Below are 22730 nucleotides of genomic sequence, written 5' to 3'. Positions count from 1 at the left end.
TGGGGGAAGGGGAGGATGAGGGTGGAGGAATCATCAGACTGCCAGACCAAGCAACACCCACAAATACAGCAAAACATATACACAGGTAAGCGACAGGGGCAAGAGTAATGCTGAAAGTAGGGGGCCAGTACACACATCCATAGGAGGCCTCAAATGCCTCTACACAAACGCTCGTACTATGGGAAACAAGCAGGAGGAACTCACCCTCCTGCTAGCTGACACCAACCCAGACATAGTGGGGATCACTGAAATGTGGTGGGACTCAACACATGACTGGGTGGTGAATGTCAAGGGCTATAGGCTGTACAGGAGGGGCAGGACAGGGAGGAAAGGTGGGGTTGTGGCACTCTACATTAAGGAGGAATACCCATCCTCATCAATTAACAAAGAATCAGAGGAGGGGCACGCCGAAGTGCTTTGGGTTAGACTACAAGGCAGTCGAGGGGAAAGAGACTTAACGGTGGGAGTCTACTACAAACCTCCCAACCAAGGGGAAGAGCTCGACCAGGAATTCTCAAGTCAGCTCACAGAGGTAGTGAAGTCTAAGGATGTGGTAGTCATGGCGGACCTGAACTTCCCGGCCATCTGCTGGGGGGAGCAGTCAGCCAGGTCTGACCGCTCACGTAGGTTCTTGGCCAGAGTGCAGGACCTCCATCTAACCCAGGAGGTGCACAGCCCCACCAGGGGAGACACCTTGTTGGACCTGGAGCTGGCCACTGGTGACAACCTGGTGAGGGGGCTGTAGGTGCTTGACCACCTGGGCAACAGTGATCATCGCCTGCTGGAATTCACCATCCAGCGCAAGGTGGCAAAGGCCTGCAGCAAGGCAGCAGCCCTAGATTTCAGGAGGGCAAACTTCAATGAGCTAAGGAGAATAGTCAGGGAAGCACTGAGGTCCCAGAGGGGAGGGGAGCCAGGTGTCCAAGGAGAGTGGTTGCTCCTTAAAGAGACGATCCTCCAAGCCCAAAGGGAGGTAATACCAACACGGATCAAAGGGAGCAGGAGGGCACACAAGCTCCCATGGCTCACCAAAAACATCTGGAAATGTCTCCTAGCTAAAAAGGAGGTGTACACCTAATGGAAAGGAAGGGCCATCACCAGGGATGACTATACTGCAGTTGCTCCGGGATGTAGAGGGGCAGTCAGGACGGCCAAGGCAGAGATAGAACTGCGACTGGCTTCCTGGATTAAGGACGATAAGAAGTCCTTTTTTAAATACATAGGGGGTAAAAAGAAGGTTCTGGGTAATGTGAGGCCCCTGCAGGACATGTGGTCATCACACCAGACAACAAAGCCAACATATTTAATGATTTCTTTGCCTCCATTTTCCTAAGCAGGGACTAGAACAGTCATCCGCCCCCACTGGGCCCCCCTCAGGCCCCAGGGGAGGCGCACCTAGGCCAAGGGCCAGTGAGGAACTAGTTAGGGAACTTCTGGAGTGACTGGATGGATTCAAGTCAGCTGGTCCGGACAATCTCCACCCGAGTGCTGAGTGAATTGGCTGAGGTCATTGTGGGACCCTTAGCATGGCTTTACAAGCACTTGTGGTGCTCTGGTGTGGTGCCAGAGGACTGGAAGAGGGCTAACGTGGTTCCCATTTTCAAAAAGGGCAAGAAGGAGGACCCAGGAAACTGTAGGCCAGTTAGTCTTATCTTGATCCTGGGTAAGCTTTTTGAGAAAATTATTCCGGCACACATCCACAAGGGGCCAGCAGGGGAGATCATGCTTAGGGTCAACCAACACAGGTTCATTAGAGGCCTTCTATGATCAGATCACCAAATCATTAGATGCAGGGGTAGCAGTGGAATAGTCTTCCTGGACTTTTGGAAGGCCTTTGACACTGTCTCTTACGCTGTTCTCATCAGAAACTGTGGGACTGTGGTGTTGACACCCACACAGTCAAATGGGTCGCCAACTGGCTGGAGGGCTGCACCCAGAGAGTGGTGGTGGATGGGTCATTTTTGACCTGGAGGGATGTGGGCAGTGGGGTCCCTCAGGGCTCGGTCCTTGGGCTTGCACTGTTCAACATCTTCACCAGTGACTTGGACGAGGGGGTAAAAAGCACCCTGTTCAAATTCACAGACAACACTAAGATGTTGGGGGATGTGGGCACGTTAGAAGGAAGGAATAGGCTGCAATCAGACCTAGACAGGTTACACGGGTGGGCAGATGAGAATAGGATGGGATTCAATACTGACAAGTGCAAAGTGATGCACCTGGGTAAGAACAACCAGCACCATACCTACAGGCTGGGGAACTCCCTTCTCGTCAGTGCGGAGGCAGAAAAGGATCTTGGAGTCATCATTGACTCCAAGATGAACATGGTCCGGCAGTGTGGGGATGCAGTCAGGAAGGCCAACCGCACCTTGTCATGCATCCACAGATGCGTCTCGAGCAGGTCCAAGGAGGTGATCCTCCCCCTCCATGTGGCACTGGTCAGGCTGCAGCTGGAATACTGCATCCAGTTCTGGGCACTGCACTTCAAGAGGCATGTGGACATGGAGAGGGTCCATAGGAGGCCACTCGCATGATCAGGGGGCAGCAAGGCAGGCCCTATGAGGAGAGGCTATGGGACCTGAACCTGTTCAGCCTCCACAAGAGAAGGCTGAGGGGGGATCTAGTGGTCTGTTACAAACTCGGCAGAGGGGACCAGCAGGCATTGGGGGAGTCCCTGTTCCCCTGAGCACTACCAGGAATGACCAGGAATAACGGTCACAAGCTAGCAGAGGGTAGATTTAGGCTAGATATCAGGAGGTGCTACTTCAGTCAAGGCGGCTAGGATCTGGAACCAACTTCCAAGAGAAGTGGTGCTGGCTCCTACCTTGGAGGTCTTTAAAGGGAAGTTAGATGTACACCTTGCCAGGGTTGTTTGACCCCAGTACTCTTTCTTGCCATGGCAGGGGGTTTGACTAGATGATCTGCTCAGGTCCTTTCCAACCCTAGAAACTATGAAACTATGTTCAGGAGATGCATGTGCACCTGTGTGCACTCCCTATGCATCACCAATAGAGACAGCAACAGGAATAAGTTGATTTCCAAGATTTCAATATAAATACATATATGAGAGAGAGAGAGAGAGAGAGAGAGAGAGCGAGAGAGAGAGAGAGAGAGAGAGAGAGAGAGAGCATGTAAATAAGAGAGCAGAAGCAAGTTTTGTGTTCAATCACAGTCTGACCTTTATTATCCTGGAAGTCCCAACAAGATTACTTGTATTATTCTGATTAAAGGCTGCATTTTTCCCCCTCCAAGAGAGCCACAAAAAGGAAACACTACGGACACACAGGATTGACCTCTAAGCTGGCCCCCGGTAGTCTTGACTTTTTTACTGGCAGTAACCTTGGATCACGCAATAAAAATTGCCAATCCTGATTTTCGTTTCCAGCGCGGGTCTGTGAGGCTTGTACGAGAGCAGTGGCAACCCAAGGCCCGTATCCCGGGCTGTGTGCAGGGGTGGGTGGGGGAAGAGGCGTTTCCGAAAGCGGGATCCGAGCGCCCGGGGCAGCCGCTCGCGAGGAGTCAAGTGCGCGGCGGAACCGACAGGGAGCGCTGGCGGGACCAAGCCCTGAACCACGCCTGGCTCCAGGGGGCGAGCTGCCGCTCCCACCCGAGCAGCAGCGTGCGGGCCCCGCTCGGGCTTGCCTCTGCCCCCTCCGCGTGCTGCAGAGAGGCAGGGACGAGGCGGGTGAGAAAGTTTCCACCCTCGCTCTTCATTGGCCCCAGAGGCATAGCCTCCGCTTCAAGCTCATGCAAACCCACATTTGAAGTCCGGCCCAGGAGACCCGCCGCTTTCCCCCGAGGCCGAGGCCGAGGCCGAGGGTCCCGCGGCGCCTGAATAAGACCCGCCCGCACCGGAGCGCTAAAAGGGAGAGCTCTGAGCCCGTGAGAAGATTCCCCCCAGCGCGCGGTCGGGCCCAACACACACCACCCGCTTGCTTCTACCTATATACACACAGCAGGACACACCCCCGAGCGCCGCAGTGCGCCTGCGCGCCGGGTCCGGCGGCCGCGGTGGCACGTGAGCGTGTTGTGGGCACGTGACCCGCGCGCCTGCGAGGCCCCGCCCCTAGTGCGCGAGCGGGGACGGAGCGGCCTCGCCTTCGAGCTCGGCGTCCAGAGCCTCCTGCCCGGCCTCCCCCGCCCGGTCGCCCTCGCCGGCCATGACGCCCGCCTGCCGCCCGTGTCCTCGCGCGGCCCCGCGGCGCGGCTGCTGAGCGCCCCCGCTCGGGCGGGGACCCTGCGCTCCCTCCTCCTCCTCCCAGCCCGCCGCCGCCGCCGCCATGTTGGGCCGGGAGCCGCAGCGGGGCCGCCACTGAGCCCGGCGCCGGGAGACCGCGGGAGGCGGCGGAGGAGGAGCCGGGCCGGGCCGGCCGCCCCGCAGGCCTCGCAGCAGCCGCCATGGCGGAGCAGACCTACTCCTGGTGAGGGGGGCCTTGCTGGGCCGGGGGCGGGGGCCGCGGCGGAGAGGGGTCACCGGGCGGGGCCGGCTGCGGGGAGGCGCTCCCCCGGGCGATGCAGCCGGCCCCGGAGCGCGGGTCCTGCGGGGAGGGGTGAGGGCGGGGGCAGATCGCGGCTCAGGGGCGTCGTGGGGGCTGCCCCTCGTGCTTTCCAGGCGGCTGCTTCGCTTGCAGCTCGGTGGCAAGGAGGGAAGGTCCTGAGTGCCGTGAGGACAGCAGGGGAATGGTGGTGTCGACCACAGGGGATACGGCGGCTACGCACCTGCACGCTATCCTCCACGCGTTTTTTATGTTGATTTGTTGCTGTCATCTTCAGAGTTCTTGTAGCCTTTCCTATGGGCTGGAGGAGTCTCGGTCAGTAAATTTAAACTCGCCACTTTTAACCTTGGCATGTGCTGGATGTGGCGGAAGTGTCACGTTGGTTCAGTTGAGTGTTAAGGAGCCTTCCCTTTCTGAATGTTTCTGGAAATCTTTCTTACATCCTCTTTGGAAACGGGAAGCCAAGCGGCGCTTGCCTCATCTTGTGTTGTGAGTTCAGTTCCTTGATCTATCTGTGTATTGGGTCATTTATTCTTAAAAATGCTTCTTTCTCCTTGGGGCATCAGTTTAGGCGATGGTCGGGTGCCTAAAAACGTTGTAGATGAGGCAGAATTACTTTCAGTTAAAGGTGGTATTGATTTATGCTGTTTCCTATAGTTTGGTTGGGTACAGATAGTGTGTTGCTAACTCTCTTATTTTTGTTATGAAATGAAGTTGTTAATGTGCGAACTATTTCTCCCTGGTTCTGGCATGGGTCTAGCTAGTTCTTCAACTTCTTTTCCTTTTTGTAATGGGCTTTGTTTGTACAGTAGCTGTGTTTGACACCTTATCTTTTTTTGAATAGGTGGGGTTGACATTGTTACATGTCCTGTTTTTAGATTAGCATTGAAACTAGCCACCCACAGAATTTCAGGCTTTTTAACCTGAGGAGAATTTAATTCTTTCTTAGTCCATGTATATTAAGTAAAGCTGAAGACAGGAGTTACTTGGCATTAGATTGTTTCTAACTGCTCCCTAGATTAATAGTTGTAGCCCTGCCTTTTGTTGACAGGGCTGCAGCAATGCAATCTGTGTGCATGTCAGAGCAGTTTAATTTATAACTTTGCCCACTAATGTTTTGCTGTTATTGGCGTTCTTATGTTTGGGGATTTTAATCAGAGTAGTATTGAAAATATGTTGAGCAGGTCAGTTACTTGGTTTTAAATTGAGCACCCCTCTAATAACTTTTCACTCTTCCCTTCCTTGCTCATGCTTGCATTTCTGTAATTAACAGAGTAGTTGTTTTGTAGTAGACTAATAGCTGGTGAACCATCAACTATAAAATAGTACAGGAGCATTTCCTCTCCATCCGCTGGTCCTAAGCATCTTTCTATGTCATCAAGGGCAGTTTTATCTGGGTGAAAGGCTTTTTTTTCTGTCCTGTGGTTTAGACCTTAGATATCCTGTCTTTGACAGCAGGCAGTGTCCAGTCAGAAAATGAAAAATAAATTTATCAAACACCTGCCCTCTTGTGCAGATGTAAATTTTTTGACCCCTGTGATAATTATCTTTTGTCTTGAAGCTGAAAACTTAATTGGTCTTATGCATGACAACAGATGTAATTAATCATCAAGTAGCTTATCTCAATAAACCAAAGTAATTTTACACTTTTGACTTTCTTTGTGTTGCCAAAGTTTCCAACTTGCCTTCATCATTATAAAGCATTTTTCTAAAATTGTATTTATAAATTTTGGTTAATAAGTGCAAGCATTGTCTAAGATATTTTAGAGAAAATGAGAACTTTTTCAACTAATGTCTTAAAACATTCTGAGGAAATTCTTGATTTGTAAGAGGCAGGACAATCATAATTTTGATATTTTGCTATATTGCTCCCTTGGTATTGCAGCTACAAATTTGAAATTGTAGGGAAATGTGTATGTACACGCTCTCTCACACTCTCCTTGTTTAAACCTTACCTGTAATTCCATAGTGATGTTTTTTTTCCCAGATTAAAGACTTTTCACCAAGGACTGGTCCCTTTTTACCACTAATTTCATAATTTTAAATATGTAAATTGTCCTCTGACTCTTCCAGGCTGTTTGTTGCAGTATCTTCATGTTTAAACCCTACCCAGACTTATAACCATCTGTACTTTTTTCAGGCCGTCTTCAATATCTGCTTCATCTTTTCTGAAACAGCCAAATTGAACAGATCCTTCCAAATGGGGATGTCCCATCCTCAAATGGAGATTAGCAACAAAGAATTTGTTTTCTGGTAGGACTGAGCAGTGTTCTCCTGGAAAAGGCTAATCTCAGTGTGAAATGTGGAACAAGTGCCAGAAGGAAATGTTTTTTTAAAAAGTGTTGAATAAAATGCTCATCAGTGGTGAGTGGAGAAACTTTCTCTGCCAAGTGCCTGCAGTAATAGACTGAAGTTATAAGAATCTGCTCTGTTTCAGTGGTGTTGCATAGAGTTTTGAGTAGCAATGAAACTTATGTGATACAATTTACCATTGAATTAATCTGTAAAGTCAGGAGCAGCAAAGCTAGATTTAATCCTCCTTTTGTGTGAGGCAACAGTGGGAGCGAAAAAAAGCAGAAGGGTTGGACAGGGGTGAATGGAGGGAAAGTGGGAAGATACTAGCTCAATCCTCCAAACCAGGAAGCAGGAGAGTGCAGCCAAAAATGAGGGAAGTAGTTTGTGTAAAGATCAGCTTGCCCTCATTGAAGCTGGAGGACGTATGTGAAGAGTCACACTTCAGATACCAGTAAACGTTACTACAAAGTATGGGTTTGGAGGCAGCAGGCTTTATGAATGGTGACTGTGGAAAGCTGAGCTCCTCCTTCCTTCTCGGCAGCTTGTTGTGAGAGGGGCATACTATTCTCTTCAGAGTTTTTCCATTGGATCCTGCTTGGTGGGTAAAACAGCCTGCATCTGTTATTTGTCTTTTGTTAATAGGTGTCTAGTATTTTTCAAGCCCTGATGTAACGCCCTTCCCATCCCCCCCACCCCCCTTGCCTCCCTTTTTATTACCACTCTGGAAATAGAGGTGGCTTTGTTTTTTGTTCTCTGAATACACAAAAGATTTTTTTCCCAAGGTTTGGTTTATACAGCAGAGGGGAAGAAAGAGAATTCCTCTTAATAAAACAAAACTATAGAGCCTTTATTAGTTAAATCTTTCCCCTGTCCTGATGCCATTCTCCGAGTAACAGAGTGCATGGAGTCTGAATATTTTCCATTTATGTAATGAGTCAGTGAGAGAAAAAGGTCAGAATGGGAAAGCAACTCCTGTTTTCTGCCTAGTAGTCTTTTAATTTTGTTTCAGTCATTTATAAGTTTAAAAGAGGGGATTCAACCAGTGGAATGGTTCCTGTATTTGGCATCCAGATCAGTTGGAGTGTGAAAAAGTGATACTTGGAAGTTTCTCTGCCTAGTACAGTGGGGATGGCTATTTATTTTTTTGTAAGCTGTCAAGGCTGTCAACAAGCAGGGCTGTTTAGTTTCTTTAGATTCAGAGGGGGACTTGTCTTTATTGCAGAGTTAATGCAAGTTGTTAAAACGGAGCATTGCTGCAAACTTAAATTCCACTCCCTGTAGAAACATCTGAATCATTTGGGGTGGCGTGTTTAGCTCAAGTTGGTTAATGCAGTCATGTTGTGCAGTTCAAGCGGTATTTCAGTGTGCCTGGTTACACGTTGAGTTATCTACCCAAGTTAATCTAGCTCAGGGTAACTGCAGTTAAAGCACTTTGCAGGAGGGAAGGCTAAATAAACATTTACCTGCCTATATTTTCCATGTTTTATTAGACGGGGAATCATAAAACATACAGAGCCAAATTCTCCCATTAGTTGCACATAGCGCTTGTAGACTTCAATGGGGGTGCATGCGTGTCTGTGGCACAAAATTTGTAGAGGTGCACTGATACACTGGTCCCATATTGTATTAGCACTGATGTGAGGAAAATTGAGAGTATTGGCAATTGGCTTTTTTTTGTCTGATGTGGCTGATAAATGCCATGTGAATGTGCGTAGCTGCAGCGCAGTCTGCAGGCAGCTAGGAGCTTAGCCTGGCATTGTGGAGAACAGCCAGGTCCAGCTGGTAAGTCTGTTGTGGAGGAAAGGGCTTGTGGGGGTGGGTGGGGGGAATGACACAGATTGAAGCCCCATGGTGAGGGAGAGAGCAGGGCTGAGTCTGGAGCAGGGGCAGGCACTGCCAAGCTGGGGTCCAGGATGGACCTGCGGCTTGCTGGGGGGTGGGGAGTGGTGGTTCCCACTGCTGTGTGCACCCCAGGAGGGCATGGAGAGGCATGTGCTCCTGGATCTGCCCAGGGCTAGGGTGGGCTTCTGCTGTGGGCTGGGGGCTGTGCTGGGCTCTTTCCAGTAGGGGTTGGGCTGGGCTGCACTTGAGGTGGGGGTGGCCATGCCCTGCCTTGCCCTGCCCCCTGCACTAGCCCTGTTCCCTCAGGAGACCAATAAAAAGGTCTGAATCAATTTGAAGCTCTCCAAATCAATTCAGAAAAGATCTGAAGAGCTTTGGAGTTTCAGGCAGTCCCCACTCACTGCCACAGGGAGCTGGACCTGGACTCTGTGCCAGTAAGTAGGGGGCGGAGGGCAAAACAATCTCTATCGGTGCACCCCTAAAAATTTGGCTTTTGTTCTTAGAGTTAAGTGATGATATAATGTTACTTCCAGATTGTGAAGTAATAGATGACTAGATAAACCAAACACAGTGTCAATCCTGTAATAACTCTAATTTGAGCTAATAACATACAGTTTCTGGTGTCCTGAAGCCAATACCATTTATGTTGCAATTCCATCAAAGCCAAATATGGACAGGCAGGAGTAGGACTTGAGTAGGAACTCTCCAGAGAACAGAGGTGCTGCTACAGGTAATAGGGTTGATGTTACTGATCTCCCTGTGTTATTAAGGGATGCTGTATTTGGGAAGTAGCATACTTTCTGCTCAGAAATTTTGCGCTGTTGCTAGACACAGATAATTAGCTGCTTTGTATTGTTTCAGTAATGGGGGTATATGAGTAGGGACTGATAATTATGGGCGGTTACCTATTTCATAGTTGTTTGTGTTTAATGAGTTAATGGATTGTAAGTTGCTTTATAGATATTTCAAAGATCAGTTTTGTTGAAGACCACAATAATTAAAAATGTCTCCATTCTTCTGAGCTGTACATGTTCATTCAGGTGTAAACTTGGTTATTATACAGTTGATCATTGTCTGTTTGGTATAACTTAAATACTACAAAGCAGCAGTAGTATCAGCTAGTAACAAGTCAGAAAAATGCTCATAGAATTCAGAACTGTAAAATATTGTTTGACTAAGCATATCTCTCCCCAGCACAAGTTATGCTTTTGATCAGTTTACAGTTTTGACCTTTACTTTTAGTTACCTTGTATTTCAACACTGAGTCTTGGAAATAGTTGAAGCTGCCGTATTATTTTTCGTACTTAAGTAGTCCAGTTAAAACAAGTCTTCAGGATCTGCTGACTTTCAGTATGATAACATAAACATTTTGAAGCAAGTGTTTTGACAGTCTGGTTTCAGTTTGAGTAAAATCTTGTACTTAATCTTCACGGCCTGTATTATGAACAAATTGATAGTAAGAAAACTGACCTGTTAACAGAGCCTAGGCTGAAACTTGAGAGCTGGGGCTTAACACAGCTCTCAAAGGTGCTAACCCATTAGAAAAGCTGTTGGAGGAGATAAGACTAAGCAGAATTTTTGGATAGGGTGACCATGCTACTTCCTAGTATAATGCTTGACAGCCAAGTTTGATCCTATTCAGTGGATGGGGAGAATTGGAGGGGCCAGAGGGCGGGAGGGGGCTGCATTGTATCATGTTATAAATTGAATGTGTGGCATGTCTAGGGCTGTCCCTGGGCTGATGCAACAATCAGCTGATTGTTGGCCCTGGGACGACATTGGATCATGCCAGGCTCAAAGCACCTGGCTTTCAACTTGCTGGTGTAGGTGAACTTGCTGTGATTTTGATCCTGAGTTCCTGTTGCACTTGCAAATAGAAAGGGTTTGATTGGGCTCAGATCCCTGATCCCGAAATTCTGCCTCCTGCCTGGTATGGCAGGAGGCATAATTGTTGGGATCAGGGATCTCATCCTGTGGCACTTCTGAATGGATGTGCGCCAGCTAAGAATGAGTCTCACAGGGGTCAGCACACTAATTGGGGAGTTGTGTGCACTAAGCCAGAGGAAATGTTTTAAATCCTGTTCTTTTTGGGGTTTGAAAACTTAACTTTTTGTTTCCCCCCAAAGATGAGGAAGGGTCAGTAAGGGTAGATAAGAATTGGCTTGCTTTAAAAATAAAGTAGTGGGGAGGTACTTGTTTGTGTACATACTTTATTTAAAAAATCAACTTCTTGAAAAATAAATTCAGAAGTATAACAGCTTATAATAAGATACAATTTGTGTTCCAAAATTTATAGAAAGTCATATTGCTGATCTGATGGGAGTCTGTAGCCAGGTGCCTGTAACCAGGGTGTTTTAAAGTTGTAATCTAGGATTTGACAATAGAAGTACCTTCTGGAGGTGCAGAATGCGTTTTTGTTAATTTCAGATGGTTGGGCTTATTCAGTTTAGTGACTGTTTGATTAAAAATTGAGAAACTGGTTGGGAACAAAAAAAAGCAGGGTAGCTTGTTCTTCTTTTCACACGCACGTAACAAAAACTATATATGAGAGGATGAGATTTTACTACTTCTAAACTCTTAGAGACACGATGGCCATCTTCAGTTTAATTCCCTCCTGGGAAGTGACGTTCCTTGGTTTATTCATGTTTGGCATTAAAAAAAAAAAAAACTGATTTTTGCATTCAATTTAACACCTCTGAATTCAGTACATTTAATGTAATTTTATTTAACGGTAAAAACATTATAAAAGTAATTTATGCATTTTAATAGAACTCTAATTGCATACTAATAGTTTAGTATAATTTATGAGTAAAAATAATACAAAAGAAAGACATCACTCAGTAGGTCTGTGAGAGGTGGTTAGTATTCACTTTGGATTCGGCTGATTTGAGAGACGGTGATTCGAATCACTGTCCGGAATCGATTCTGCCGACTCGTTTTCAGATATTCAGCCACCACCGAATCATCCAAATCTCCAAATCAAACAGGCCCCATCTCCTGCCTGCTTTCCCACCCCCCTCAATGGCTGCCCCACCTGACCCCAGTGTCTTGGCTCTTTAAAAAAAGCAAAAAAACCAAACCAATGAAAAAAGGCCCCTTATTCACCAGCTGCTGCCAGGCAGGGGAATGATCCTCACTGCCCCACACTGTGTGGGGGTCTCTGCCAAGAGCCCCCATCCCCCGCCTAGTCTTCCAGTGTTGGCTCTTTCAAAAAAAGAGAAAAAAAAACAAGCCCTGCACTCACTGGATCCTGCCAGGCAGGGGGGCGATGCCCACTGCCCCATGCTGTGTGGGGGGGCTCTGCCATGAGCCTCCAGATGCCCTGATGGCCGCTGCAGCAGCTGGTGAGTGTGGGGCTTCTTTAAAAAAAAAAAAAAAAAAAAAAGCCAAGAGCTGGGATCAGGCATGGCAGCTATCAGTGGGGCTGGGAGAGCAGGCAGGGTATGTCGGCTTGTGGCAGAGCCCCTCCACGCACTGGGGGGCAGCAGGGATCACCTCCCAGCCTGGCAGCATCCAGTGACTGCGGGGCTTTTTGTTTGTTTGGTTTTTTTTAAAGATCTGGAAGCTGGGGCCAGGCAGGGCAGTCATTCATGGGGCTGGGAGAGCAGGCAGGGGATGGGGCCTGGTGGGGGTCCCCCCATAATTGCTTCCTCCCTCCTTCAGATCCCTCCCTTTTCCCCCCTTGCCCTGTACAGGGTCCAGCTCCCTGTGGCAGTGAGTGGGGACTGCCTGAAACTCCGAAGCTCTTCAAATCTTTTCTGAATTGATTTGTAGAGCTTCGAATTGATTTGGACCTTTCTGTTGGTCTCCTGATTCGATTCGGATTTGGAGATTTGGCTGCTGAGTCAGGTAGAATCTCCTGTGAATCAAATCCACACCGGAAGCTTTGCACAGCCCTATTGCTCAGACTAGGGGCATTGCTGAGACTAGGGGGTCAGTGGGCACAACCGTTGGAGGCCTCAAATGCCTCTACATGAATGCTTGAAGTATGGGGAAGAAGCAGGAGGAACTCGCCCTCCTCCTAGCTGTCACCAGCCCTGACATAGTAGGGATCACAGAAACGTGGTGGGACTCATCGCATGACTGGGTGGTGAGTGTCAAGGGCTATAGGCTATACAGGAGGGACAGGATAGGAAGGAAAGGTGGAAGAGTAGCACTCTACATCAAGGAGGAATATACTTCCTCGTTAATTAGCAAGGGGGTAGAGGGGGGGCACTCTGAGGTGCTCTGGGTTAGAGTAAAAGGCAGTCCAGGGGAGAGAGACTTAACGGTGGGAGTCTACTATAGACCTCCCAACCAGGGAGAAGAGCTCGACCAGGAATTCTTAGGTCAGCTCACAGAGGCAGTGAGGGCTAAGGATGTGGTCATCATGGGGGGCCTGAACTTCCCAGACATCTGCTGGGAGGAGCAGTCAGCCAAGTCTGATCGCTCACGTCGATTCTTAGCCAGAGTGCAGGACCTCCATCTAACCCAGGTGGTGCACAGTCCCACCAGGGGAGACGCCTTGTTGGACCTGGTGCTGGCCACGGGTGATGACCTGGTGAGGGGGCTGCGGGTGATGGGCCACCTGGGAGACAGTGATCATCGCTTGCTGGAATTCACCATCCAGCGTAAGGTGGCAAAGGGCTGCAGCAAGGCAACAGCCCTAGACTTTAGGAGGGCTGACTTCAACAAGCTAAGGAGGATCGTTGGGGAAGCGCTGAGGACCCAGAGGGGAAGGGAATCAGATGTCGAAGGTGAGTGGTTGCTCCTTAAGGAGACGATCCTCCATGCCCAAAGGGAGGTAATCCCAACAAGGGTCAAAGGGAGCAGGAGGGCACATAAACCCCCATGGCTCACTAAGAGCATCCGGGAATGTCTCCTTGCTAAAAGGGAGGCATACATCCAATGGAGAGATGGGGTCATCACCAAGAAGGACTATGTTACAGTCGCCCGAGGATGTAGGGGGGCAGTCAGGAGGGCCAAGGCAGAGATGGAGATAGGACTAGCTTCCCGGATTAAGGACAATAAGAAGTCCTTCTTCAAATACATAGGGGGTAAAAAGAGGGTCCCGGGTAATGTGGGGCCCCTGCAGGACACGATGGGCAACTTAGTCATCACGCCAGATGACAAAGCTAACATATTTAACGATTTCTTTGCCTCTGTCTTCCTAAGTAGGGACCAGTTCAGCCACCTCCCTGCTGGGCCCCCCTCAGGCCCCGGGAGAGACACGCCTGGGCCAGGGGTTAGCGAGGAGTTAGTTAGGGTACTTCTGGAGAGGCTGGACGTGTGCAAGTCCGCTGGTCCGGACGATCTTCACCCTAGGGTTCTACAGGAACTGGCCGAGGTCATTGCGGGACCCCTGGCGCGGCTCTACGAGCACTCGTGGTGCTCTGGCGAGGTGCCGGAGGACTGGAAGAGGGCCAATGTGGTCCCTATCTTCAAAAAGGGAAAAAAAGAGGACCCGGGAAATTACAGGCCAGTTAGTCTTACCTCAATCCCGGGTAAGCTCTTTGAAAAAATTATCCTGGCACACATCCAGGAGGGCCTTGCGGGGGAATGCATGCTCAGGGGCAACCAACATGGGTTCATCAGTGGCAGGTCTTGTCAGACCAACCTGGTGGCCTTTTATGATCAGGTCACCAAATCATTAGACGCAGGGGTTGCTGTGGATGTAGTCTTTCTGGACTTCCGGAAGGCTTTCGACACTGTCTCTCACCCTGTCCTCATCAAAAAGCTGGGAGACTGTGGTGTCGATGCCCACACGGTCAAATGGGTCGCCAACTGGTTGGAGGGCCGCACCCAGAGGGTGGTAGTGGACGGGTTCTTCTCGACCTGGAAGGACGTGGGCAGTGGGGTTCCGCAGGGCTCGGTCCTCGGGCCCGCACTGTTCAACATCTTCATCAGTGACTTGGATGAGGGGGTAGAAAGCACCCTGTTCAAGTTTGCTGATGACACTAAGATGTGGGGGGATGTGGGTGCACTAGAAGGGTGCAATAGGCTACAAGCTGACCTTGACAGGTTGCAATGGTGGGCGGATGAGAATAGGATGGGGTTTAACACTGATAAGTGCAAGGTGTTGCACATGGGGAGGAAGAACCGGCACCACACTTACAGGTTGGGGAACTCCCCTCTTGCCAGCACGGAGACGGAAAAGGATCTTGGAGTCGTCATTGACTCCACGATGAACATGGGCCGGCAGTGTGGGGAGGCAGTCAAGAAGGCCAACCGTACCCTGTCATGCATCGACAGATGCATCTCGAGCAGGTCCAGGGAGGTGATCCTCCCCCTCTATGCGGCACTGGTCAGGCCGCAGCTGGAGTACTGCGTCCAGTTCTGGGCGCCACACTTCAAGAGGGACGTGGACGATATGGAAAGAGTTCAGAGAAGGGCCACTCGTATGATCAGGGGTCAGCAGGGCAGGCCTTATGAGGAGAGGCTACGGGACCTGAACCTGTTTAGCCTCCACAAGAGAAGGTTAAGGGGGGACCTTGTGGCCTGCTACAAACTGGTCAGGGGGGATCAGCAGGTATTGGGGGAGTCCCTGTTCCCCCGTGTGCTGCCAGGAGTGACCAGGAATAACGGTCACAAGCTGGCGGAGGGTAAGTTTAGATTAGATATTAGGAGGCGCTACTTCACAGTCAGGGCGGCTAGGGCCTGGAACCAGCTTCCAGGGGAAGTGGTGCAGGCTCCTAGCCTGGGGATTTTTAAAAGGAAGTTAGATGAGCACCTTGCCGGGGTCATCTGACCCCGGTGCTCTTTCCTGCCAAGGCAGGGGGTCGGACTAGATGATCTACCTAGGTCCCTTCCGACTCTAGCTACTATGAAACTATAAAAGCTCAGCGCTACCCAACAATGTAAATGTCAAATCAAGAATTTGAATAAATATGTACTCATCTATAAGTGTATGCTTAAATAACTAGGTCTAGTAAAACTTTCTGATTGGTAAAATGTTGCAAATATAATGTGTTGGGAGTAGATATCAGTATATTCTAATCATATTATCAACTGTTCTTAGTGAAATGAATGAAAAATATAAATGCAGTATAAGGTTAAGTTTGATCTTAAAATCAGCAAGCAGGAAGACAGGACTAAAATAATTTCTTGAATAGGATGTACAATGTTGTTCTCCATACCTCAAAAAAGTATATAAAAGAAATAGACAAGGCACAAAGAAGGCCATCATGGAATGATTAGGGATGTGGAGGGGTTTCTATGTGAGGAGAAACTAAATGGGCTAGGACGTTTTTACCTTAGAAAAGAGATGCTTGTGGGGAAGTGACACGTTCACCTCTTCAGGGTCTGTCTACTGGTGACCCCGCCCACCTGTTATGGGCCAACTGCCCACCTTCTTGTCTGCCATGCCTTGTTGTTAATTGATTAATTAGAAGATGTTAATTAAGTGGGAGGCTGCCCATTTAGTGCCCCAATGCAAGGGGGTGCTATCTGTGGCTCCTTTCCTCCCCTACACTGCAGCCCAAGCCTTGGAGAGGGTATTAATGTCTTTTGGACTGGGCCTTGTTCTATTCTGGCCCTCTTGTCCTCTCTGGGCTCTCCGTGACCCTGTCTCCCTGGTGCCAGTGAGGGCGCAGAGCATCCCCACACTGCTGCGGGTCCCCTATGAGGCCTCTTCCAGCCCCTAATAGCCTCACCCAAGCCACCAGGTTTAAACAGTAATAAATCAGACAAGCCCCTGGGCTGTAACATAAACTCAAGCCACCCGGCTGTAACGTTGTTCAAACCCTACTGGGGAATACTCCATCCCACAACAGTATCAGGAGCTGCGTGCTCAGGCAGAGCTCCTTCCCCCTAGACTGCTAGCAGGGAGCTGTCTTCCTGGTCTCAGGCCTGGGACTTGTGAGAGCCAGGCCCTGCCCCTTCCTGTCAGCTGACTGCTGGCAGGTGTGGGTCGCTAGCTCACTCGGGTTGCTCTGGTGACCCACAGCTGGGGCTCCCTACTCACTGCTAGGGCTCTTTCCCTAGCAGTTTCTACCCTTTATGAGAGCCGGGCTTCTAAAATGCCCTGGGACCGGGGTGGGGGTGGGGAATGATAAAAGTTTACAAATATTAAATGCTGTGGTGAAAGTAAATAGAGATTTATCATTTCTTGTGATACCATAACTAGGAGACATAAAATAAAAGTATTAGGTTGTGGATTAAAATTTAAAAAAGGAAGTTTTTTTCACATGGCATGTAACTAGCTTGTAGTATTGTATTGCCACAAGTTGTTGCGGAGGCTTTAAGCTTCTTAAACCTCTGAATGTTGGAAGCTGCGATGGGAAAAAGAGCAGGCCATGCCCTGTTGTTCCTCATCCTTGGGATCCCCTGTTTGCTACTATGCAGGCTACTGGGCTGGGTGAACCTATGGTCTGACCCAGTAAATGGCATTTCCCAAACAAACCTTTCCAAATGTGGTAGGAATTAGGAGCACCTGACTTCTTTTTATGGTGACTATATGTTACTTGATAGACTATAAAAACAAATGATTGAAGTCAGTTGTTCAGTTGGGCTGTCTGGAAACTAAACTTCTGTTAACTTTATTGTAGTTAAGGGACATTGGTCTAAGAAAAAAATAAATAATAGGAAATTTGTAGTGTGCAGAACATTTTTGACAGTAGTTACTATGCTTTCTCATAACTGGTTTACAGTAATGGTTTTGGAAGTGAGAAATAAAATAGTATGAAATGAACTATTATGACAAATTAGGTCAAGGCAGTGTAACCTAGTTTAAAGAGATGTTTTAAGATTACCAAAGCATACATATTATTGGAGCACTCCATTCTTCCTGTCAGTGATGTTAGTTCTGTAGAAGAAAAGAGTCCTGAACTTTTTAAGAGGCCCCTATGTATGTACTGGTCTGGTCTGCCAGGATGTTATGTTATCTTCAGTTCCATTCCTATAGAAACTGTCCCTTTCACAGTGCACCCAGTAAGTAAATTCTGTCTTTCCAATGCAGCCACCAAGTGCATAATGAAACTGAGCGATTGCTTAGTTGTAGTGTTGTCATTCTTTTTATCTTTTTTTATCAGTCATTTTTCACTCCATCTCAGGTATAAACTTCTAGTTTATAAGTTTCTTGAGGTGCGTATCATGACTTTTTAGTTGTTTTGAAGAGCCTGGTAGAGGTATGCATGTAGTAAAATATGGATATTATTCTGATCTTTAGAAAGGTGTGACGTTTTACAAATATTAACTTACTAATTATAATAGAATACCATGACAATACCTTACCACAACAAACTTCACAAGTATTAAATATAGTGATTTATATCAAATAGTTTGTTTTTTTTTATGTGGGGGCTAGAGACAGAATTTTGTTAAAGACTTAGTTTTCTGATTTCTTTCTTCTTTTTTTTTTCCATTCATAATCACAACAGGTTTATTTAAGTAAAAGCCAGTAAACTAACAAGGCAGCTTCCTTGATGTGCTTACCTGCAAATAAAATGTCTCCCTTTCTGCTAAGGTACCAGCACAGAAGTTCTGCAATATCCAGTCACGTTTTATAATTTAGTTTATTTGCTTGTGGTGACTCTTATTTTAGATTCTTTTGGAATCTCAGTTTTGAAACTCTAACCCTTCCCCCACCTGACTTATCATAAGAATATAATTTCATTAGCCCAGACTATTACACTCTGTTCTTTAACTCTGTGTCATATCAGTAAGGCTATATCTTCACTGTAGAGCTAGCCTGAGCATTGCCTCTTGTCCTTTTCTGGCATACCTAGGAGCAGGGGTAGGCAATTACTTCTGCTGGAGGACTGCTTAATGAGTTTAGGTGAGCTGTTGAGTGCCACAATGGTAGCCCCACCCCTTGAAAGTTGCCTAACCCCCTGGCTGCCCTTTTGGGACCGGAAGCCCCACCCCTTAACCTCCTGACCTTTGCCACTGGAAGTTCCTTCCCTTGCCCTCCAGAAACACTCTTTTTGGTAGTAGGGGTTGTCAGCTTGGAACGGAAAAAAACCCCAAATTGTGTACTAAAAGTCAAACCTGTACTATAAGGTATTTCAGTTTTATTTAAAAAATATTTTTGTTCTGATTTGCAGTGTTTATGTAGTGTATGCATCGGTGATTGCATAATAGCTCAAAAATAAAGTCTTACTCATGTATACGTGTGTGGGGGGGGGGGGGGGAGGTTGGTAGGTCCCTCCCATGGTGCACAGCCCCTGCCACCAGTAGCGGTAACAGCAGCAGACCCTTGGGGTGCTTGTGGCCCATACAAGTGCAGCCACCTGGCAATGCATGGCTCCTGCCAGTTTTGGGAGCTGCACGTGGTGGCAAGGAGGGGAGCTGGGCCAGCCCATCTCTGTTACGCGAGGCTCGCATGCAATTCCTAGAGCTCATGCGCCCCTGGGAGGAAGCGCGCGTAATGGAGCCAGTGGCCTGTCCCTGCTCACTGCTGCCATGTGCAGGTCCCAGGACTGCTGGAAGTGGTAGGGAGTCCTGCCCTCTGCTTCCTGGAGGAATCCCGGGACCTGCACATGGTGGCAGGGAGCAGAGAAGGCAGCAGGCTCCCTTGTTCCCTCCAGTGGCACACGAGTACCAGGAGCCGCATATGAGCGCCGTGTGATAGAGGTGGGCCAGCTTGGCTCCGCTCCTTGCCACCATGGGCAGCTGCTTCTGTGTGCACCAAGAGCACCCCAAAGTCCCCCGCCACTTGCTGCTGCTGGCAGTGGGGGCTGTTTGCCATGGGAGAGGGCGTGTGTGGGGGGTCCCCACACCCTGAGCTCTGTGCTTTTGCCACCTTACTGGGAATAGGTTCTGTGCTTCTACCAGCCCCACACCCTGTGCTCCTGCCCAGCTGCAACTTGCCTACCTGCTGCCCAGAGGTGGCACTGCAGCAGGGACACAAGGAGGGGACCACTGCAGGCTGGGGAAGCTGAGCAGGTCCCTTGGTGGCAGCAGCAGCCCCATCTGGAAGTTGTGTGCAGATTGGGCTGGGGCCCTCCCACCCTTGAGAGTGGGAGCGAAGCGCATGGGCTGGGTGGGGTACAAGTAATTGGTGGGCACCTATGGGCCAGATGAAATCATCTGGCGGGCCAGATGTGGGCTGTTGGTCATATTTTGCCCACGCCTCCCCAAGATTCTCTAGCACACTGGTAATTTTGTTCGAGTAGCCTAGTGTAAGTGATAACCAGAGATTTTGATTTTCTCTGTTTAAAAATCCCAAATTCTCTGATAACAGTCCCAAGTTCTCGGATTAAAAAAACCCAAATCCATATTTGTCTCTGATTAAAATGAAACACCACTGCGTGTGTGTGTGTATATATCAGTTGAACACAATATTGTATTGATAGATTTCTATTTTTAAAGCCATTTTGAAGTCTACCAGTGCCTCAGTCATTATAATAAAATAAATTCTAAATACTTACATATTTTGGCTTTTGATTTTGGGTTTTTTTTCATGGGAAAATCAGCTCCCCCTACTCCCTTCACTCACCAGGATACAGGTCTAGCTGTGGCTGTTTTCTCCACCTGCTTTGTAGTGATGAGCAGGCCTGGTATTCTGGTGCCCTTCACTTCAAAGCCACAACCCCCGCCAACACTGCTGGTGCTCTCACTCCTGACCTGCAGCCCCCCCATCTCTGCCGCTGCCCCTTACTCCTGATCTGCAGTCCTCCACTCTCCCACAGTCCTGCTGGTGCCCCTCACTCCTGACCTGCTGCCCTCCACATCAGGTCCTGGCCCCTAAGTGTGCAGGGCAGAAGTGAGGGGTGTAGGGTAAGCATTGCATAGGTGACCATAGGCATATGTACCTCTAGACTTGAGTGGCAGAGCTGCAGGCTAACTGGACTGGCATGGGCAGGAGCTGCCTCCACTGCCCAGTGGGCAGGACCCAATGCTGGAGGCTGGAGTGGAGTGGAATGGGGTGGTGCAACTCATTATTGCTGCTCCTGCTGTTGGAACACCTGTGCCAGCCTTGCTGCCAGCAGCACGAGGAGTAAAGGACCGGTGGGGAGGGGGTGGGGAGCTGCAATGTCCTTACCTCCTCCCTCTGCCTGCTATTTATGCACTGGGCTGTGTGGCTCTACCCTGCTGCCATGGCTTGGACCCTGCTGCCGCTCCCCTCAGGCTGCTTCCCTTCTAGGGTAGAGCCATGGCCTCACATGCGAGTGGTTGGAGGGAGAAAATGAGGGCAGCGCACCTCCCCTAGTCTGTGCTTCTCTCACTGCTGGTGGTGAGTCTGGTGTGGGGGTCCTGGCAGCAGCAGTGAGTCTCACTGCCCCACTCTGCCCTCCCATGCCAGGTCCTGCACGCTGGGCTGCAGAGGTAGCTCCTGCCCAGTGAGGCTCCAGGCAGACTGTAGCCTTGTGTCCTGCTGTGGATGCACAAATACAGAGTGGCACATGTGCCCCCATGTCCTTCCAACATGTAGCGTATACATGTAACCCCTCCCTGGGAGTGCATGCAGCAGTGGGGAGCTGGCCTCCCTGGATGAGTTGCCCATGGCTCCATCCTGCTCCCCAGCCAGGCCCTGTAGCCATGCATTCTTGCCCCAGGCAACATGTACCCCTCCCCCCTCCTCAGCTGGACAGCACCCCCAGTCCCCAACCCTGCCCCACTCTGCCTTACCTTTGGGGCTCAGTGCAAGCTGCTGCTTCAGTCTGCCCTCCTACCTCATTGCCTCTGCCCCTCCCCCCCAGACTTACCTGCAGGCAGGTGGGGGAGCTGGACATGTGCATGTTTATATGTGTTCCCATGGATGTGGTGCCCTCTGCATCTGATCAGCCATCTCCTGTCCCCCCCGCCCCCAAGCAGCCCCTTGCAGGCTGGAACCCTGCCAACCTGCAAGGGAAAACCTGTGGTTTCCTGCATTTTTCTCTATTTTTAAAGGAGATAATCTGTGATTTTCTGTGGTAAATGGAACACCTGGATCTCTGGTAATAACAAAGGCCTTGAACAGGCTCAGGAAATTTTCCACTGTTAGTAATATTTCCAGGTGAGGGAGCAGTACTGGCCTTCAGCCTGCAGCTGCCCTCTCTCCCTTGCTCCTAGTGCTGCCTTTAGGCAGAGGTGATTCTGCCCTGGGGAAAACATGGGGAGTAGGAGCTGCTCCAATTCCTCCTGTTCCTGGGGGACAGGGGCTGTGTGGCATAGCCTCCTGCCTGCTTCTCACACTAGGGACCCTGATGTGAGGTATGGGTGGGGAACAGTCAGAGCTACTTCTTTGCTCTGGTCCCCACTGAATAGTGCAGCAAAGGTCCTGCATACTCCACACATCGGCAACACTGCAGCAGGTGTTTCACCCCTTCTTTTCCAGTCCCATGGAAGGAGGCGAGCAGCAGCTGCTCCCTATGTCCTCTCCAGATCAGGGTGATCCCATTCGTGTGAAGGTATGGAGAGCATTTTTCCACTGCTCAACTTCTTCTGTTTCCCTGGAGGAAAGCTGTGGGTAATTGCATTCAGGGAACTGCTGTGAGTTGCATCCAGAGATGTGGGGTGGAAAATTTTCCGCTGCTTTATTTTTCCATGGGAAATTTTCCATTTCTAAAAATTTATTGTTTCATAAAATTCATTAGTAACAGTGAATGGATGGCAATACAATATTAGATAAGCTTGGGAATTTCAAAGCTGTAAATAATGTTTTTCAGGTGATTATCCTTAGGAAGTGTGTGAGAGTGTACATATATGTTTTATTGATTTGTAAACAGGAGGGTAAATATGCTCACATAATAATCCAAATCAAAAATCAAATTGAATTCATTGGATTGGCTGTGCAGGTCAAATCAAAACCAAATGAACACACCGCTAACCTTTCTATTTCTCAAAAATCTCTTGCTTCTGGAGAATCAGTCAGAAGCACAATTAGTGAAGAAGATGCAGCGTGGTGATAAGCTGCCCTTGCCCATAGACTCATTGGTGAAACCATCGTTTAGTGAAAGAGAATGTGGGTCAAGTAATGCTGAATCAGTTTTGCCTCAGTCTGATTCTGAAATGTAACTAGTAAGTAGTGGAAGTGCTTCTACAGATGGTGACAGTGAAACTGGAGGTGCTGCAGTGACCTCAGTGGAAGAGAGTTAAACTCTCTTGAAGTAGATAAGTGGACAACCACGGCATATCATGCACAGTTTTTTGGGTGTGCTAAAATTAGTGTGTCAACAGTTTTCAGTGCCTTCATTTTTT

At 48.9% G+C, this 22730-nt stretch overlaps 1 protein-coding gene across 1 annotated transcript in view; it reads left to right on the top strand.

Annotated features, from left to right (window-relative positions):
• Positions 1-4033: 4033 nt before the first annotated feature.
• The window catches only part of SPPL3 (signal peptide peptidase like 3), a 124020-nt gene continuing 105323 nt past the window's right edge, over positions 4034-22730 (top strand). Inside the window, exon 1 of the mRNA XM_090063679.1 lies at positions 4034-4418. Within this exon, the coding sequence (XP_089919805.1) occupies positions 4396-4418 (23 nt within the window). The 5' untranslated portion in view covers positions 4034-4395. The remainder of the gene's footprint in view (positions 4419-22730) is intronic.

This window comes from Crocodylus siamensis, chromosome 9 (genome assembly GCF_052110815.1).
Source record: "Crocodylus siamensis isolate JL-2025a chromosome 9, ASM5211081v1, whole genome shotgun sequence".
NCBI lineage: Eukaryota > Metazoa > Chordata > Crocodylia > Crocodylidae > Crocodylus > Crocodylus siamensis.
This window is presented reverse-complemented; position numbering and strand designations above follow the sequence as displayed.